Source organism: Catharus ustulatus, chromosome 24 (genome assembly GCF_009819885.2).
Source record: "Catharus ustulatus isolate bCatUst1 chromosome 24, bCatUst1.pri.v2, whole genome shotgun sequence".
Lineage (NCBI taxonomy): Eukaryota > Metazoa > Chordata > Aves > Passeriformes > Turdidae > Catharus > Catharus ustulatus.
In genome coordinates, this window is record NC_046244.1 from 192,217 (window position 1) to 206,747 (window position 14,531).

At 57.9% G+C, this 14,531-nt stretch overlaps 2 protein-coding genes across 2 annotated transcripts; one reads left to right on the plus strand and one right to left on the minus strand.

The window, feature by feature from the left end:
• The first annotated feature begins 1,235 nt into the window (after positions 1-1,235).
• LOC117006998 (E3 ubiquitin-protein ligase TRIM62) lies at positions 1,236-6,956 on the plus strand. The gene is made up of 6 exons (XM_033079845.1): positions 1,236-1,406; positions 2,850-3,266; positions 4,353-4,448; positions 5,442-5,698; positions 5,769-5,884; positions 6,239-6,956. Exons 2-6 carry the CDS (start codon positions 2,859-2,861, stop codon positions 6,787-6,789), a joined length of 1,428 nt encoding a protein of 475 aa, XP_032935736.1. The 5' UTR covers positions 1,236-1,406; positions 2,850-2,858; the 3' UTR covers positions 6,790-6,956.
• A 2,961-nt stretch (positions 6,957-9,917) lies between these two features.
• Positions 9,918-13,371, minus strand: TMEM269 (transmembrane protein 269). Its single transcript, XM_033079584.1, has 6 exons — positions 13,139-13,371; positions 11,697-11,844; positions 10,648-10,745; positions 10,415-10,558; positions 10,146-10,346; positions 9,918-10,065 (listed from the first exon to the last, which is right to left on the minus strand). Exons 1-6 carry the CDS (start codon positions 13,161-13,163, stop codon positions 9,956-9,958), a joined length of 726 nt encoding a protein of 241 aa, XP_032935475.1. The 5' UTR covers positions 13,164-13,371; the 3' UTR covers positions 9,918-9,955.
• Positions 13,372-14,531: the final 1,160 nt, after the last annotated feature.

The following is a 14,531-nucleotide window of genomic DNA, read 5'->3' on the forward strand; positions in this document are numbered from 1 at the left end:
TTCCCAAATACGCAGCTCAACTTTCCCTCAGGGACTGCATCCTCTTCCCCATGGCCCCCTCCATCCTCCAGCCCCCCTTACCCCCAACCCTCGGGGTTCCTCGTTCATCTCTCTGGTCCCTCAAGGGGGGAGTGAAGGATCTCTGTGGAGCCCAGGGAGTGGAAACCTCGTTATGGGGAAGGCAGTGCTACTATTGGTCCCATCTGGTCCTGACTGGTCTCACCACAGCCAAGCATTGCGATGACACTGTGGATGACTGGCACCCAAAACTCCTCTATGTGATTTTTGGCTGAATCAGTATGTTTGGGGGAAAACTAGTGTTTTCTCAGCAATAGGTTTGTCAGTATGAACTGTGTGCTCACCTGTCTCTGGTCACTGATGGGTGCAGAAAACTGGGAGGAAGACAGGGATAGAGGGATGGGAGTACAGGGGGAAGGAAGGATAGACAGGATGGATAAACAAATGGAGAGACAGAGAAATTAAGGGATTAAGAGAAATGGGTGGATGGGAGAGCGATGGATGGATGGATGGATGGATGGATGGATGGATGGATGGATGGAGAGATGAAGAGATAGACAGAGGGACAGATGGAGGGAGGGAAGGATGAAGAGATGAGAGTCCAGGGGATATGGACAAATGGGCAGATGAAGGTATTAAGGACTGGATGGTGAGATGGGTGGACAGGGTAATAAGGAGATGTGGAGGGAGGGAGGGAGGGAGGGAAGGAGGAGTGGATGGAGGGATGCACAATAGAAGACATGGATGATTGGACAGAGGGATGGACAGAGAGAAGGGTGCATGGACAGGATGGATGAAGGGATAGAGGGATAGAGAGATTAAGGTCTGGAAGGGAAGAAGGTTGGGCCGGGGGCGGAGAGGTAGGTGAGAGGACGGATGGACAGAGGACAGACAGACAGCTGGAGAGATCGGTGGACAGAGAGACAGAAAGACAGATGGACAAAGGGATGGATCAAGGGCTGGACAGGGAGATGGCTGGGTGGAAGAGAAAGGGATGGAGGCAGGGACAGACAGGGATAGAAAAAGGGCTAAGGTCAGGATGGGGAAGGGTCAGTGCCAGGTTGTCCGGACAGATGGACGGGACGCTGACGACGAGGCCGTAGCCCCTTTAAGCGCCCCCCCGCGGGCGGCGATGGTACGCGCCGGTGAGGCCATGCCGCGCGGGGGACAATGGGGTGGGGGCGGGCCCACTGTGGGCGCGGGGAGGAGGGGTGGGCAGGAAGTGCCGTGCGGCCGCGCCCCCTCCTACTCGCCCACCCCCGGCCCGTCTCGGCTGGGCCGCTGTTGAGGCGGCGGCGGGGCTGCGCATCCCACCGACATCGGCACCGCGGACCCCACCGGCACTGGGAACGGGGCACGGCACCAGAACAGCACCGGGCACCGGCTAGGTGAGGGCACCAATGCCAGCGGCTGAGGGAGACGCGGGGTGGCATTGGACTGGGGTTGGCGGGGACCGGTCTCGAACCCGAGACCTGCTGGGAGCGAGCTCGAGCCTGGAGCTCCGGAGCAGCCGGATCCAAAGCCCCGATCCTTCCAAATCTAGCCTCAGCCCGTACCCCTCCAGGTCCAGCCTCCCCCACGGCCCCCAAATCCGGCCTGACCCGACCAACTCAAATCCAGCCTCAATCCCGACTCCCCAGCCTCAGCCCCACCCCCGTGCCCCTAATTCAATCCCGTCCTAGCTTCAGGCAGGGGCCCTGATGCAGCCTCAACCCCCTCCCCCAATATCACTGGTACCCCCAGATCCCCCGTCAGACAACCCCGCATGGTCTGTATGATTCACCCCCAGCCTCACACCTATTGCAACTCTGTTGTGTCACCTCCAGTGTTGCTCTGATTGCCTCTATCCCAAATCTTCCCCTCTACATCCTGATGCTCCCATTCCTCCCCACTGCATTATGACACCCCCATTGCGTCCTGATCCTCCTAATGCAACCCCTCCAGTCCCCCCATTGTATTCTGTTTCCCAGTTCCCCCCTGCACTGCAGCTTGGTCCCCCATTGCAACCCCCATCTCCCTGTTGGGACTTGATTTTCTCATTCCTCCCATGTGACCCTCACAGCATCCCCAGTTACATCCTGACCCCTCCTGTTCCCCTCTTTGTAAATCCTCCAGCCCCCCATTGCCTCCTGACTCTCCTATTTCCCCCCACTGCAGCCCCTCTAGTCCCCATTGTATCCCTACCCCCACCTGCCCCCGCTACAAACCCTGAACCCCTTCATTCCCACCTGACCCCCATCCCCCTTGCTATCATCTTCACCCCTACTCCCCCAATCTTCCCCACCCCAAGTCCTCTCATTAACCCCCTCCCCATCAATCCCCTGTTCAACCCCTCAACCCTCCACCCCAAGCCCCCACTCACCTTCTCACCCTTAACTTCCCCCCACCCCAGACCCTCATTCACCCTCTCCCCCCACCAACTTTCACCTCAGCCTTCCACTCACCCTCCCAACCTCCCCTCCCAAGCCCCCATTCACCCTCTTACCCTCATCCCAAGGCTTCTACTCACCCTCTCCACCTTCAGTCTTCCCCCATCCTAAGCCCCCTTTTTACCCTCCCACCTCAAATCCCTTCATTCACCCTCTCCCCATCAATCCAAGGCCTTCACTCACCCTCTCCTCCACAATCTCCCCCTACAACTGTTCTTACCCCAAGCCCCCTTTTTACCCTCTCGCCTCTGAAACCTCCTCCTCCATCCTCTCTCCTCCATCCAAAGCCCCCTATTCACACTCTTCCCATCACCCCAAGACCCCCACTCCCCCTGTCCCCAAGCCTCCCTGACCTTGTGGCCCTCTCCCCACCCCCTCCTGACCCTGTGCTACTCTTCCCAGCCCACAGCCATGGCGTGCAGCCTCAAGGACGAGCTGCTGTGCTCCATCTGCCTGAGCATCTACCAGGACCCGGTGGGGCTGGGCTGCGAGCACTACTTCTGCCGCCGCTGCATCATGGAGCACTGGGTGCGCCAGGAGCCGCAGGGCACCCGTGACTGCCCTGAGTGCCGCCGCACCTTCCCTGAGCCCACGCTGGCACCCAGCCTCAAGCTGGCCAACATCGTGGAGCGCTACAGTGCCTTCCCCCTGGATGCTATCCTGGGGGCCCAGCGCAACCCCTTCCCCTGCAAGGACCATGAGAAGGTGAAGCTCTTCTGCCTCACCGACCGTGCCGTCGTCTGCTTCTTCTGTGATGAGCCTGCCATGCACGAGCAGCACCAGGTCACCAACGTGGACGATGCCTTCGAGGAGCTGCAGGTGGGTCCCTGTGGGATTCCCTGTCCCGAGTGGCTTCTCGCAGCTGCTGTGCCCAGCTGGTCCTTCTTGCTTCCAATGTTAGTGCCCTTCCCTTTGGTCCCTGCTCGTGGGGGTCAGTCTTGTGGCTTCCTCCCATCTGTCCATCCCTACACCCCTTCTTTTCCCTCTCAGGGTCAGGCCTGTGTCTTCCTTCTGTGTGTCTGTATGTCTTTCTGTGTGTGCACCCCATCTCTCACCTTGGGGTCATACCTGTGGCTTCTTCCAGTCCACCTGTCCCTGCACTCCTTTCTCAGGGTCACCCCTGTGCCTGCATCCTGTCCTTCTGTCTGTCCTTGCATGCCTCCTGTCCCCGTGGAGGTTCAGAGGGTTGGTCCATGGTCTGTCTGTCCCTGCAGCCCTCCTGTCCCTATAGGGGTCATTTCTCTGCCATTTTCCTGCACATTTTCCTTTCCTTGTCGGGGTCAGTCCCATGCCTTTCCCCGTCGGTCTGTCTGTCTCTGCACCCCTCCTCTCCCCATGGGGAGTCCTGTGACTTCCTCCTGCCTGTGTGTCCCTGCACGTTGTGTTTCCCTGTACTCCTTTTCCCCATTGGAGTCAGTGCCATAGCTCACTCCTGCCTGTCTGTCACTCACCTCTCCTGTCCCCTCTGGGGTCAGCTCCACACTTTCCTGCCATCAATTTATCTGTCTATCCCCACAGCCCTTTTGTCTGCATCGTGGTCACCTTTCTCCATCCTTCCGTCCCCATCCTTCCGTCCCCATCCTTCCGCCCCCATCCCTCTGTCCCCATCCCTTCATCCATCCGCACTTCTGTTGCTGTCCCCCTGGGATCCTCCTTGTCCATCACTACTGGGAGTCCTTGGGAACCCTCGAATCACCCCCTGCCTGAGCTACCTCCCAGCCTACTTTCTAATCTAGGACCTGTTACCCCCCACCCCAGGCAGGACCCTCATTTCGCAGGGACCACCCATGGACTGGCCATCCCACAGCCCCATAACCCCATGGTTGGTTTGCGTGGGAAAGCTCCCTGTGGGATCCCTTTTTTCCCAAAATCACCTACTTATGGATTTTCCCTCCCTGTCTCTAGCGGGAGCTGAAGGAGCAACTCCAGGGGCTGCAGGAGAGTGAGCGCGGTCACACGGAAGCCCTGCAGCTCCTCAAGAAGCAGCTGGCTGAGACCAAGGTACATTGTGTGGACACCACTGTCACCCTGGGGGACCCGCATTTTCCCCCACCCCTTCATAGCCCCCCAAAGCAGAATGGGGGTTAACCTCATTGCCACCCTGATGACACCCCAACCCTGACTCTTGCCAGTCTGGTTTTGGCACTTCTAAACACCCAAAACTCTACAATTTCATGGATTTGCCCCATTTTTTTTCCTTCTGTGGTACCCCAATGGGGCTGCTCATCCCTTTGTAATTTCCTGTAGTGCTGCTTTGATTTATTTTCTTAATTAATTTAATTAATTATCTCCTCACTCAGGGATTCTATGTCCAGTGAAGTTAAATTTTCTCCCCATCCCCACCAGCAACCGAGGTGGGATTTTTTTTAGGTTTTAGGGATTATTTTAGGGTTTCTAAGTTTAGGTTGGTCTCCTGGGGTTTTTTTAGGAGTTTTTAAGGTGTAATTTGAGGGGGTTTAGAGTTTATTGGAGGGTTTTAGGGAGGTTTTTAGGGTTTTTCAAGGGTCTTTAAAGGTTTTTTAAGAGCTCTTAAAGGTTTTTTGGGAGTTTTTTTCAGGGTTTTTTTGGAGATTGTTTTAAGGTTCTTTGGGATGTTCTAGGGTTCTTTTATGTTTCTTGGGGAAATTCCTTAGGGTCCTTTTGTATGATCTTTGGGAGGAGGTTCTTTTAGGGCCTTACGGAGGTTCTCTTAGGCCTACTCTAGGGTTCTTGTGGGGGTTCTTTTAGGGTTCCTTATAAGGTTCATATGGGAGGCTTTTTTAGGGTTCTTTTAGGTTTTGTTGGGAAGGTTCTCCTAGGGTTCTTTGGCAGGCTCTTTGGGTGGTTCTTCTAGGATCCTTTTAGTCCATTTTTTAAGGGTGCAAGATCAAGTGCACCCTTGTAGCCCCCAGAATTCCCTGATCTGATGCCTTTTTAGATATTTATTTGGGGATTAAGGAACTCGGAGTGACCAGCAGAGCTTTGGGTGCTTCTAATCCCTTGTTTCACCCCAAGTCCTCAGCCAAGAGCCTGCGGGCGACAATTGGGGAGGCATTCGAGCGGCTGCACCGTCTACTGCGGGAGCGGCAGAAGGCGATGCTGGAGGAGCTGGAGGCTGACACGGCGCGGACACTGAGCGACATCGAGCACAAGATCCAGCGCTACAGCCAGCAGCTCCGCAAGGTCCAAGAGGGCACCCAGATCCTGCAAGAGCGCCTGGCTGAGGCAGATAAGCACGTCTTCCTGGCCGGCGTGGCATCCCTCTCTGAGAGGTGGGTGGCAGTGAGGGGATGGCGAGGCCCCTGGTGTCACCCCCACCTCGGCACCATGTGTTCTCCGCAGGCTGAAGGGAAAGATCCACGAGACCAACCTGACCTATGAGGACTTTCCCACCTCCAAGTATATGGGCCCGCTGCAGTACACCATCTGGAAATCCCTCTTCCAGGACATCCATCCTGGTGAGGGTGCAGGGCTGGGGGAGCGGCAAGGGGTGGGCAGGTCCCCAGGGACAGGGGCACACCTGTGAGGGATGGGCAAGGGGACATTACCTGTGAGGATGTCACTGGCAAGGGATGGGGATGTTACTGCCAAAGGTCTGGGACATCAGTGATGAGAAGCAGGAACACACCAGTGAGGCACACAGGCATCACTGACAAAGGATGAGCATGAGAACAGGACACCCCAGTGAGGGGTGGGGACAGGGCCACCCCAGTCACCTTCCCCCATGCTGGTTGTCACCCTGGTGAGACAGAGCACCTGTGCTGGCTCCAGGGCTGCACTAACCCTTGTTTCCCCTGTCCCTGCTGAATCAGTGCCAGCAGCGCTGACGCTGGACCCCGGCACTGCCCACCACCGCCTCATCCTGTCAGACGACTGCACCATTGTGGCCTATGGCAACCTGCACCCGCAGCCGCTGCAGGACTCGCCCCGGCGCTTTGACGTGGAGGTGTCGGTGCTGGGCACCGAGGCCTTTGGCGCTGGTGTGCACTACTGGGAGGTGGTGGTGTCTGAAAAAACCCAGTGGATGATTGGCCTGGCCCACGAGGCTGTGACCCGCAAGGGCAGCATCCAGATCCAGCCAAGCCGTGGGTTCTACTGCATCGTGATGCACGACGGGAACCAGTACAGCGCCTGCACCGAGCCCTGGACGCGGCTTAACGTCAAGGGCAAGCTGGAGAAGGTGGGCGTCTTCCTGGACTATGACAAGGGGCTCCTCATCTTCTACAATGCTGATGACATGTCCTGGCTCTATACCTTCCGGGAGAGGTTTCCTGGGAAGCTGTGCTCGTATTTTAGTCCTGGACAGAGCCATGCCAACGGGAAGAATGTCCAGCCACTGCGGATCAACACTGTCCGTATCTAATGGGGGTTTTTGGGGTGTGTCCCCCCCCCCCCGCCGGGTGTTTTCCCGCTCCAGGAACTGGCCCCAGTGCTGGGCAGGATCTGACATTCCACCTGATTCTCTTGGTCCTGTGCTTCCAGGGAATCCCAGTGTGGGGGGCTGGGATATGGCAATAAAGGATTTGGAGAGAAGGGGCTGGGTGGTGGAGAGCCCCAGGGTGGGTTGCTGGGCTGGGGGCACCGTGGGGTACCATGGCAGGGGTCTGTCACTGTGCTGGGGCCATTGTGCCCTGGTCTGTGGCACCTGGTGCTCTGTGCCATGGCAGGGTTCTCTCACTGTGCTAGGGGGTACTGTAGGTGTCATACCGTGTCAGAGGTCACCATGTACTGGGACATGTGTGCCACGTGTACAGCGGTGTGCCATGCCATGTGTGCTGTGCCACAATGTCCCAAGCCTGGCCAGGACTCCATGTGCCCATGTAGGGGACACTGCGTGTATTGGAATGTTCAGGGGGGATGTATAGGATCTGGGCTGTGTAGGGTGGGCTGTATAGAGGGTGTGATATGTGGGGAGTGGGCTCTATACAGGAGATGATACAGAGGGGGTGCTCTATACAGGGGACTGGGCTATATAGGGATATGGTATATGGAGGGGTTATATGTAGGGACTGGACTGTATGGGGGTGTGATACATAGAGGTGGGCTATATAGGGGTATGGTATTATGGACGGAGATACCTAGTGGGTGAACTATCTGTGGAAGTTATAGATAGGGCTGGGTTGTACCATAGAGTGATATAAGGGGCCTGGGCTGCATCAGGAGTATGGTATAATAGGAAGATACATAGGGGACAAGCTGTACAGGGACGAGTTGTGTATGGATATATGGTGATACATAGCGGTGGGCTATTCAGAGGAGCTCTAGGTATGGGAGTGATGTGTAGGGGTGGGACATAGCAGCGCTGGGGAGTAAAGGGGCAGGGGAACACTGGGCGACACTGGGAGCAGCACCCGCCCGCCAGGGGGCGCTGTGGCGCCCGGCCCGCGGGCTGCTGCGCGTGCGCCCAGGGCGGTCAATCGAGCGCCGAAAGGCGGAGGGGGCCTGCTGCCATCTTGCCCCGGGCACAGCCCCTCCGGTACTGGGCAGCGCGGGGGCCACCGAGGGGCTGGGGGAGCGAGGGGCCTGAGGGGCTCGGTTGGGGGATTGAGTGGGCACCGGGGCCTTGGAGGGGGCGGAAGGAGTCACTGTGGGCCTGGGGAGGGGCTTGTTGGGCACTGCGATCTGGGGGTTGTGGGACTGGGATGCGTGGGGGTTTGGGGGAGGCTGTGGGGCACGGCGGGTGCCTTGTGGGGCAGTGAAGGTGGTGGAGTTTGGGGGAGGTTGTGATTTATGAGGGGCTGGGGAGATGGAAAGGGCTTTAAGGGGCCTGGGGGCCTTGCGTCAGTGGTCTCTGTGGTAAGTGGGGTGCAGGGGGTCTGTGAGGATGGAGAGGGTGTTGGGAGGCTTTAGGATGGGGGTGTCTGTGGGGTTGGGGGTGCTCTGGGGCTGATAGCGGGCGGGGTACTGGGGGACGAAGTGTGAGGAGATGGGGCCGCTGAGGGGGCTGAGGAATGGGGGGTGGCGGGGAGAAGCATTGGGGCGCCCTGTGGGGCTCAGATTATCTGTGGGGGCACTCTTGAGAGGCTCACGATATGCTGGGTGGGGATGCCTTCTGGGAGGCTCAGGATGGGGTTGAGGATCTGCTGTGAGGCTTAGTATGGATTTGGGGGGAGTCCCCTCTGAGGATGCCATTGGGGCACCCCGTGTGAGCCCTGGTAGTCTGGGGGCGTCACGGACATGGGGGGGTCCTGTGGGCGGGTCGGGGGTCCCTGGGTGAGCCCCGCCCCGTGTCGCAGCCATGGATCCGGGCGCGGGGGCGCGGAAGGAGCGGCCGAAGCCGCGGGAGCCAGCGGCTCGCCTGGAGAAGGCCAAGCAGAGGTCGGCACAGCAGGAGCTGAAGCAGCGGCAGCGGGCGGAGGTGGGAACACGGGAATGGGGAGGGACACGGCCCAACCCGTGGCCGGACCCCTTTGCCATCCGCCCTTTCCCAATCCCAGATCTACGCCCTGAACCGGGTGATGACGGAGCTGGAGCAGCAGCAGTTTGACTCCTTCTGCAAGCAGATGCAGGGATCCGGGGAATGACAGTCCAGCCCCTGCACTGCCCCCCCACCCCCTTTTGTAACCCCCCGGTATTTATTATCAAATTGCCCTTTTTATATCAATAAAGTCTGTGCTGGTTCTCTGTCTCCTGGCTTCTGCTTGCTCTGGGTGGGAATGGCGTGGGGGGGGGCCAGATCAGGGCCAATGCCAGAGCAGCTGTGGCGCTGGGTGCTAGCTCCAGCCATGGCCCCATCCTGACGTTCCCTGCCGCGGGGAAGGGTCCTGCCCTCCCCGAGCTGGGATTTATCCCAGAGGGATGCAGCAGGAGCCACATCTCGCAGCTGCTCCTGCCGCCAGAGCCTCCCCGGGGATCCTGAGCGTTTCTCCAGCACCAGGTTTGACCTTCACTTCCTTCCTCCACCCACACCCTCTGTGCTCCAGCCGCTGCTGTCCCGCAGCCTCCAGGCTTTCCAGAGACTTTGGATCAAGTCCTGCTTCCCCCCTTTCCCTGTCCCAGCCATGTTGCACTGAGGGGATGAAAATAAACAACATTTGGGATGGTATTTCCCTGCAGCCACAGATTAAGTGGTGAATTCCAAACTGCTCCCAGTGAATCCCAGTGTCAGAAGCCTCTGGAAGTCCAATCAGCATCTTCCTTCTCCCACCCAGGGAGGGCTTCCTCATTTTTGGAGTGTGAACCTCCTTTTATAATGAATTCCCACTGGGCAGTGTAAGCAATCCCTAAACTTCAGTTTCCTGTGCAGAGAAGGGCTTGGGGGGTCTCTTGTCAGGGAAAACTCTAAATTTCCTGTTTCCCAAGGATTTGGAGGTCTCTGCTGTTGCTCTGGGGGGAGTTCCCTCACCCCCACAAAGCATAGGGATTTTGGGGCTCCCCTGAAGTTGAGCCTTTCTCTTTTTTTACCTCAGCAGGCTCTTTCTGCCACCCGGATTCAGTGGGAAGAGTGAAGGGAGGAAGCAGCACCCGGAGCAAGAACAAGGAGGATAAGGATGAGGATGAGCAAGGTTTTACTAGGCTCTACAGAGGGCTCAGGCCTTGCAGCTCCAGAGGGCGAAGGGGAAGACGATGTAGGACATGGCCCAGGTCAGGCAGTAAACTGCAGCCACCGCCGTCGGTGCCAGCAGGACAGCCAACACCCCTACAGAGCGGGAGAATCTTTGGGGATCTGCTCTTCCTCCTGCTCCATCACCATCCCGAGAAGTTCATCCCCATCCTTACCTCCAGCATAAACCAGTTTCTTCCAGAGCTGTGACTCCAGCACCCTGTCGTGGGGATAGCAGCCGCAGTCGGCCATGAACAGGATCATGGCAGCCGCGGCGATGCGGAGCAGGGCCACATGTCCTCCAGTGAGCAGGAAGGTGCTGGCCAGCAGCGCTGAGGCATAGGGGCAGGGCAGCCCTCGGTAGGTGAAGGGGATCCCTGTGGGGTGTCAGGAGTTCAATGTGGGGGGCAACACCCTAAACCCCACTGCCAGGGGCTCATCTTACCACTGGAGAAGAAGCAGAGGCGGGCAAAGACAGCCAGCACGTAGGCAAGGGTCAGCAATCCCCCCAGCACACCCTGGGGCTGCAGCAACAGCGCTGTGCCCAGCCCAAATGTGGTGAAATCAGCAAAGTCATCCAGCTTGGCACCTGTGGGGGCAGCGAGGGGCAGGTGCCAGGTAGGCACTAGGCACAAGAGACAACTGCGGGTCACCCCTGGGCTGGGGGTACGCACTCACCCAGTGCCGAGCAGGCATCAAGCTGCCGAGCCACGGCCCCGTCGGCCAGATCCAGCAGGAAGCCCAGGAACAGCAGCCAGCAGGAGTACTGGTATTGCCTGGGAGGGAAACCCCACTTCTCAGCCCCTGTTCCCTTCTTTTTCACCCCTCTTCTCTCTTTTTTACCCCATCTGTTCAGGGTGGAGGTAAGCCCAGCCACCAGGTTGGCCACAGAGAGAGCAAAAATTGTGTGATCTTCACTTTTTGTCCTGTTTTTGCCCTATTTCCCCTTTTTTTCCAGCAAAAGTGGGGGTGACCCCCGCTTTGCAACCTGCTTTTTCATCCTGGGTTTTTTTTTCCCTATTTCCCCCCCACCAATTACTTTGGATTACACTCCTCCATGGAGGAGAGATGACTTCAGAGGTTGGCTATGGAGGGGAGCAGATCCAGGGTGACCCTCACTTCCCAACTCTTTTTTCACCACATTTACATCTTTTTCACCATATTTCCTCCTTTTTCATCACATTTCCCCCTTTTTCTAGAAAAACTTGGGTGACCCCCACTTCTCAACCCTCTTTTTCACCTCTTTTCAGCCCATTTCCTCCATTTTCCCCCTCTCATCTATTGATGGTGCAGAGGCCAAAGGTGAGGAGCCTTTGACCATGGAGAGAGCCAAATCATGTCCCCACTTTTCATCCCCCATTTTACCCCCATTCCCCCATTTTTTTCAGCAAAACTGGGCTGGCCCCCACTTTTCTACCCGATTTTCACCCTATTTCCATCTTTCCTATCCCCCTTTCCCTCTTTTTACAGCAAACCAGGGCAAACCACACTTTTCTACCATCTTTGCCCTCCCATTTCCCCCCTTTTCCAGAAAAAGGGCAACCCCCACGTCTGTGCATTTTTTTCACTACATTTTCTCTGTTTTTCATCCCATTTCCTCCTTTTTTTCCCACCTACTGATGCTAGAGGGGAACCTCGCCACTAGCTTGGCCACAGAGAGAGCACAACCAGGGTGACCCCCACTCCCCAGCCCCATTTTTCACTCAATTTTTCCCAGCTTCCCCCACCTGTTGACACTGCAGAGGATGGAGGAAAGCCCAGCCAGGAGGTTGGCCACGGAGAGCCCGTTGGCCGCATTTTTCCGGAGGAATTCCAGTGCCCGTCCCCGTCCCGCTTGCTCGCTCAGCACCAGCTTCTTGGTGGACTGGAAAATACCTGGAACCCCCCCGGTTGGTGTTCCAACCAGGGAGGGGCTACAGCCCCCCCCAAACGTAGCAGGATGCTGTAGGGGTTCCCCCTCCTCAAACCAAAATCCCCCAAAATCTGTTTAGGAAGCAGCAGGGGATTGATTTGTGCAAGCTCTGCTGCTGAGCTCCCCACCAGCAGCCAAAAATGGAATAAAAGAGGCCAAAAAAAGCAAAGAAATTAATAAAAGAACCGTAAAACATAATAAAATAAAGACAAATTAAGCCAAACCCAAGCTTAGACTAAAAGCCGACCCCAGTTTAAGCTCTATGGATCTTATATACCTATCGGGCTAAGCTTTAGGAAAAGAATTTAAGGGTCCTGTCCTTTGCCCCCCGCCTTTGCCGTGTCCCAAAGCCAGGCAGATCCTTCATCTGAAAGAAAACAGGACGTCAGAGCAAGACAAACCCCCCGAGCCCCCTCAGAGCCCCCCCGAGATGCTCCGGGCCGAGCCCGCGCGGGCTCATCGCCGGAATGCCACCAGAACAGCTCTCCAGGTGGGAAAACCAGGAAGAGCCGCAGGAGTGCTGAGGTGTCGGGGGTCGGCGGCTCCGAGCGCCGCGGCGGGAGCGACCTTTGGACACCGCGCCCGGAGCCGCCGGCACGGGCTGAGCCGGGAAAATCCCCCCTGAGCCCCGAGCGGGCGCTCCTGCTTCTACCGGAACGAGGATTTCTGGGGGGCCTGAGGCCATGCTGGGTGCTGCGCCCCAGCATTAATTTGGGGTAAGTTTGGGATCTTCGAAAGCTCAATTTGGGTATTTGGGGATTTGCCGTCCCTTCCCAGCGCCAGGCAGGATCGGGGCCCTGGGAATGTTCCGGAGCTGTCGCAGCACCGGATCCAGGCACCTGTGAGTGTCACAGCACCCGGGCACTGCCGGGGCTCCCAAACTCGCCCGGTCCTGGTATTTCTCGCCCCAAAATCAAGGTGCCGGGATGGGAGGGAATGCTTTAGCATTGCGCCGCTTCCGCTGCTTTTATCACTACTCTGGGGGGGAAAGCAAGGTGATTTTGGTTCTTCCCAGGTGCGTTACGAGGGGGTTGTGCCCTCAGGGCTATCTCACCCCCCCCGCCCCCTCCAAAGGCGCAGGGAAAAGGGGTGCAGCCACAGAAACCGCAAAGTTAACCTATTTTGGGGGGCCAGTCCATGTATTTTACAATTTTCTGCCCCGATAACCCTAACTTTTCTACTAACCCCCGCCAAATTGTGATTTTTAGGATGGGGGACACCTCGCAAGGGGCCGAGCGGCATCCAGGTGACACTTACCGACCGGCGGTGACACCATCCACATGGCAGCGGCGGCTGTGGCAGCAGTGACAGTGACGCCCCGGCGAGGGGAAACTGAGGCAGGGGCCGCTCCGTGGGGCTCCGCGCGGTGCCGCGTTATATAAGGAAAAGCCTCCCGGGCTGAGTCACCCGGCGGGGGTGGGTCCGGCCAGAGGCCACGGACACGGACACGGGGGGTTCGCAGCCGCTTGGCACCACCGGCGAGGGAGGAGCTGCCCCGGGGGGCCGGGGGGCCATGCCAGGCTCGCAGTGCCCCTGCCAGGCTCCCAGCGCCCCTGCCAGCCTCCCAGTGCCCACGCCAGGCTCACAGCACGGGTGCCAGGCTTGCAGTGCTTGTGCCAACCCTGCAGCGCCAGTGCCAGGCTCGCAGCACCCGTGCCCAGCCACGGCGCTGGTGCCAGACTCGCAGTACGCACACCCACAATATATGCCTGCAATAGCAGGACCAGGCTCACAGCACCCATGTTGCACTGATAGCACCTGTATCACACTCATAGCACTAGTGTCACACTGATAACACCTGTACAGGCTCGCAGCACCCTTGTCACTCTGGTAACACCTGGATCAGTCTCACAGCACCAATTCTAGTGTCACTCCTCACCTTCTCCAGGTGTGGACCACCCATGCCATGCTCATAGCGCCTTTGCCAGTCTTGTCGCCCCTTTGGCAGGTTTGCGCCACCACACCCAGCTCATGGCAACCATCCCACTCTCCAGCACCCATCCCGCACTCACGGAACACATGCCAGGCTCTCAGAGCCCATCCCAGGATTGCACCATCTCTGCCAGGCTCATAGCACCTATATGCTGCTCACAGCACGCCTGGCACGTTCACAATATTCACACCATGCTTTGTACTGCTCAGGGCAGTCTCACAGCACCCATCCCTCTCTCACGGCACCCATCCCATGCCCACAGCACCCATCCCACACTCGCAGCACCCATATCCAGCTTGCAGCACCCATGCCAGGCTCGCAGCACCCATCCCACACTCACAGCACCCATGCCAGGCTCACAGGGCCTCTGCCACGTGTGTGCCACCTGTATCACAGCACTTATGCCATGATTGTAGCACCCATGGCAGCCTCACAGCAGCCACACCAGTCCCATGACACCCACACCAGTCCCACAATACCCACACAAGTCCCACAGCCCCACACCAGCCCCCTGACACTGCCACACACCTGTCCCTGCACCCCTCTGTCACCCCAGGGTGATTGCACTCAAAATATGTCACTGCCTGGTGCCATCCCACTAACAATTCATGCCAATGGCACCAGGGTCATGGCTTATGCCCCCCACCCTCACCCCCTGTGCTGGGCTGGGTGACTTTTTTCACCAATCTGTGCCTCTGCCAGGTGGCCCCAACTCGT

What these genes read in the sequence shown, in the direction of transcription:
- TMEM269 (XM_033079584.1), bottom strand. Translation starts at nt 13,163, where the DNA reads ATGTGGATGGTGTCACCGCCGGTCG. An exon ending in ATCCTCTGCAGTGTCAACAG is followed by an intron (nt 10,746 to 11,696) that starts GTGGGGGAAGCT and finishes TTTCCCTCCCAG; the next exon opens with GCAATACCAGTACTCCTGCT. An exon ending in TGATGCCTGCTCGGCACTGG is followed by an intron (nt 10,559 to 10,647) that starts GTGAGTGCGTAC and finishes CTGCCCCCACAG; the next exon opens with GTGCCAAGCTGGATGACTTT.
- LOC117006998 (XM_033079845.1), top strand. Translation starts at nt 2,859, where the DNA reads ATGGCGTGCAGCCTCAAGGACGAGCTGCTGTGCTCCATCTGCCTGAGC. An exon ending in GTGGCATCCCTCTCTGAGAG is followed by an intron (nt 5,699 to 5,768) that starts GTGGGTGGCAGT and finishes TGTTCTCCGCAG; the next exon opens with GCTGAAGGGAAAGATCCACG. An exon ending in CTTCCAGGACATCCATCCTG is followed by an intron (nt 5,885 to 6,238) that starts GTGAGGGTGCAG and finishes CTGCTGAATCAG; the next exon opens with TGCCAGCAGCGCTGACGCTG.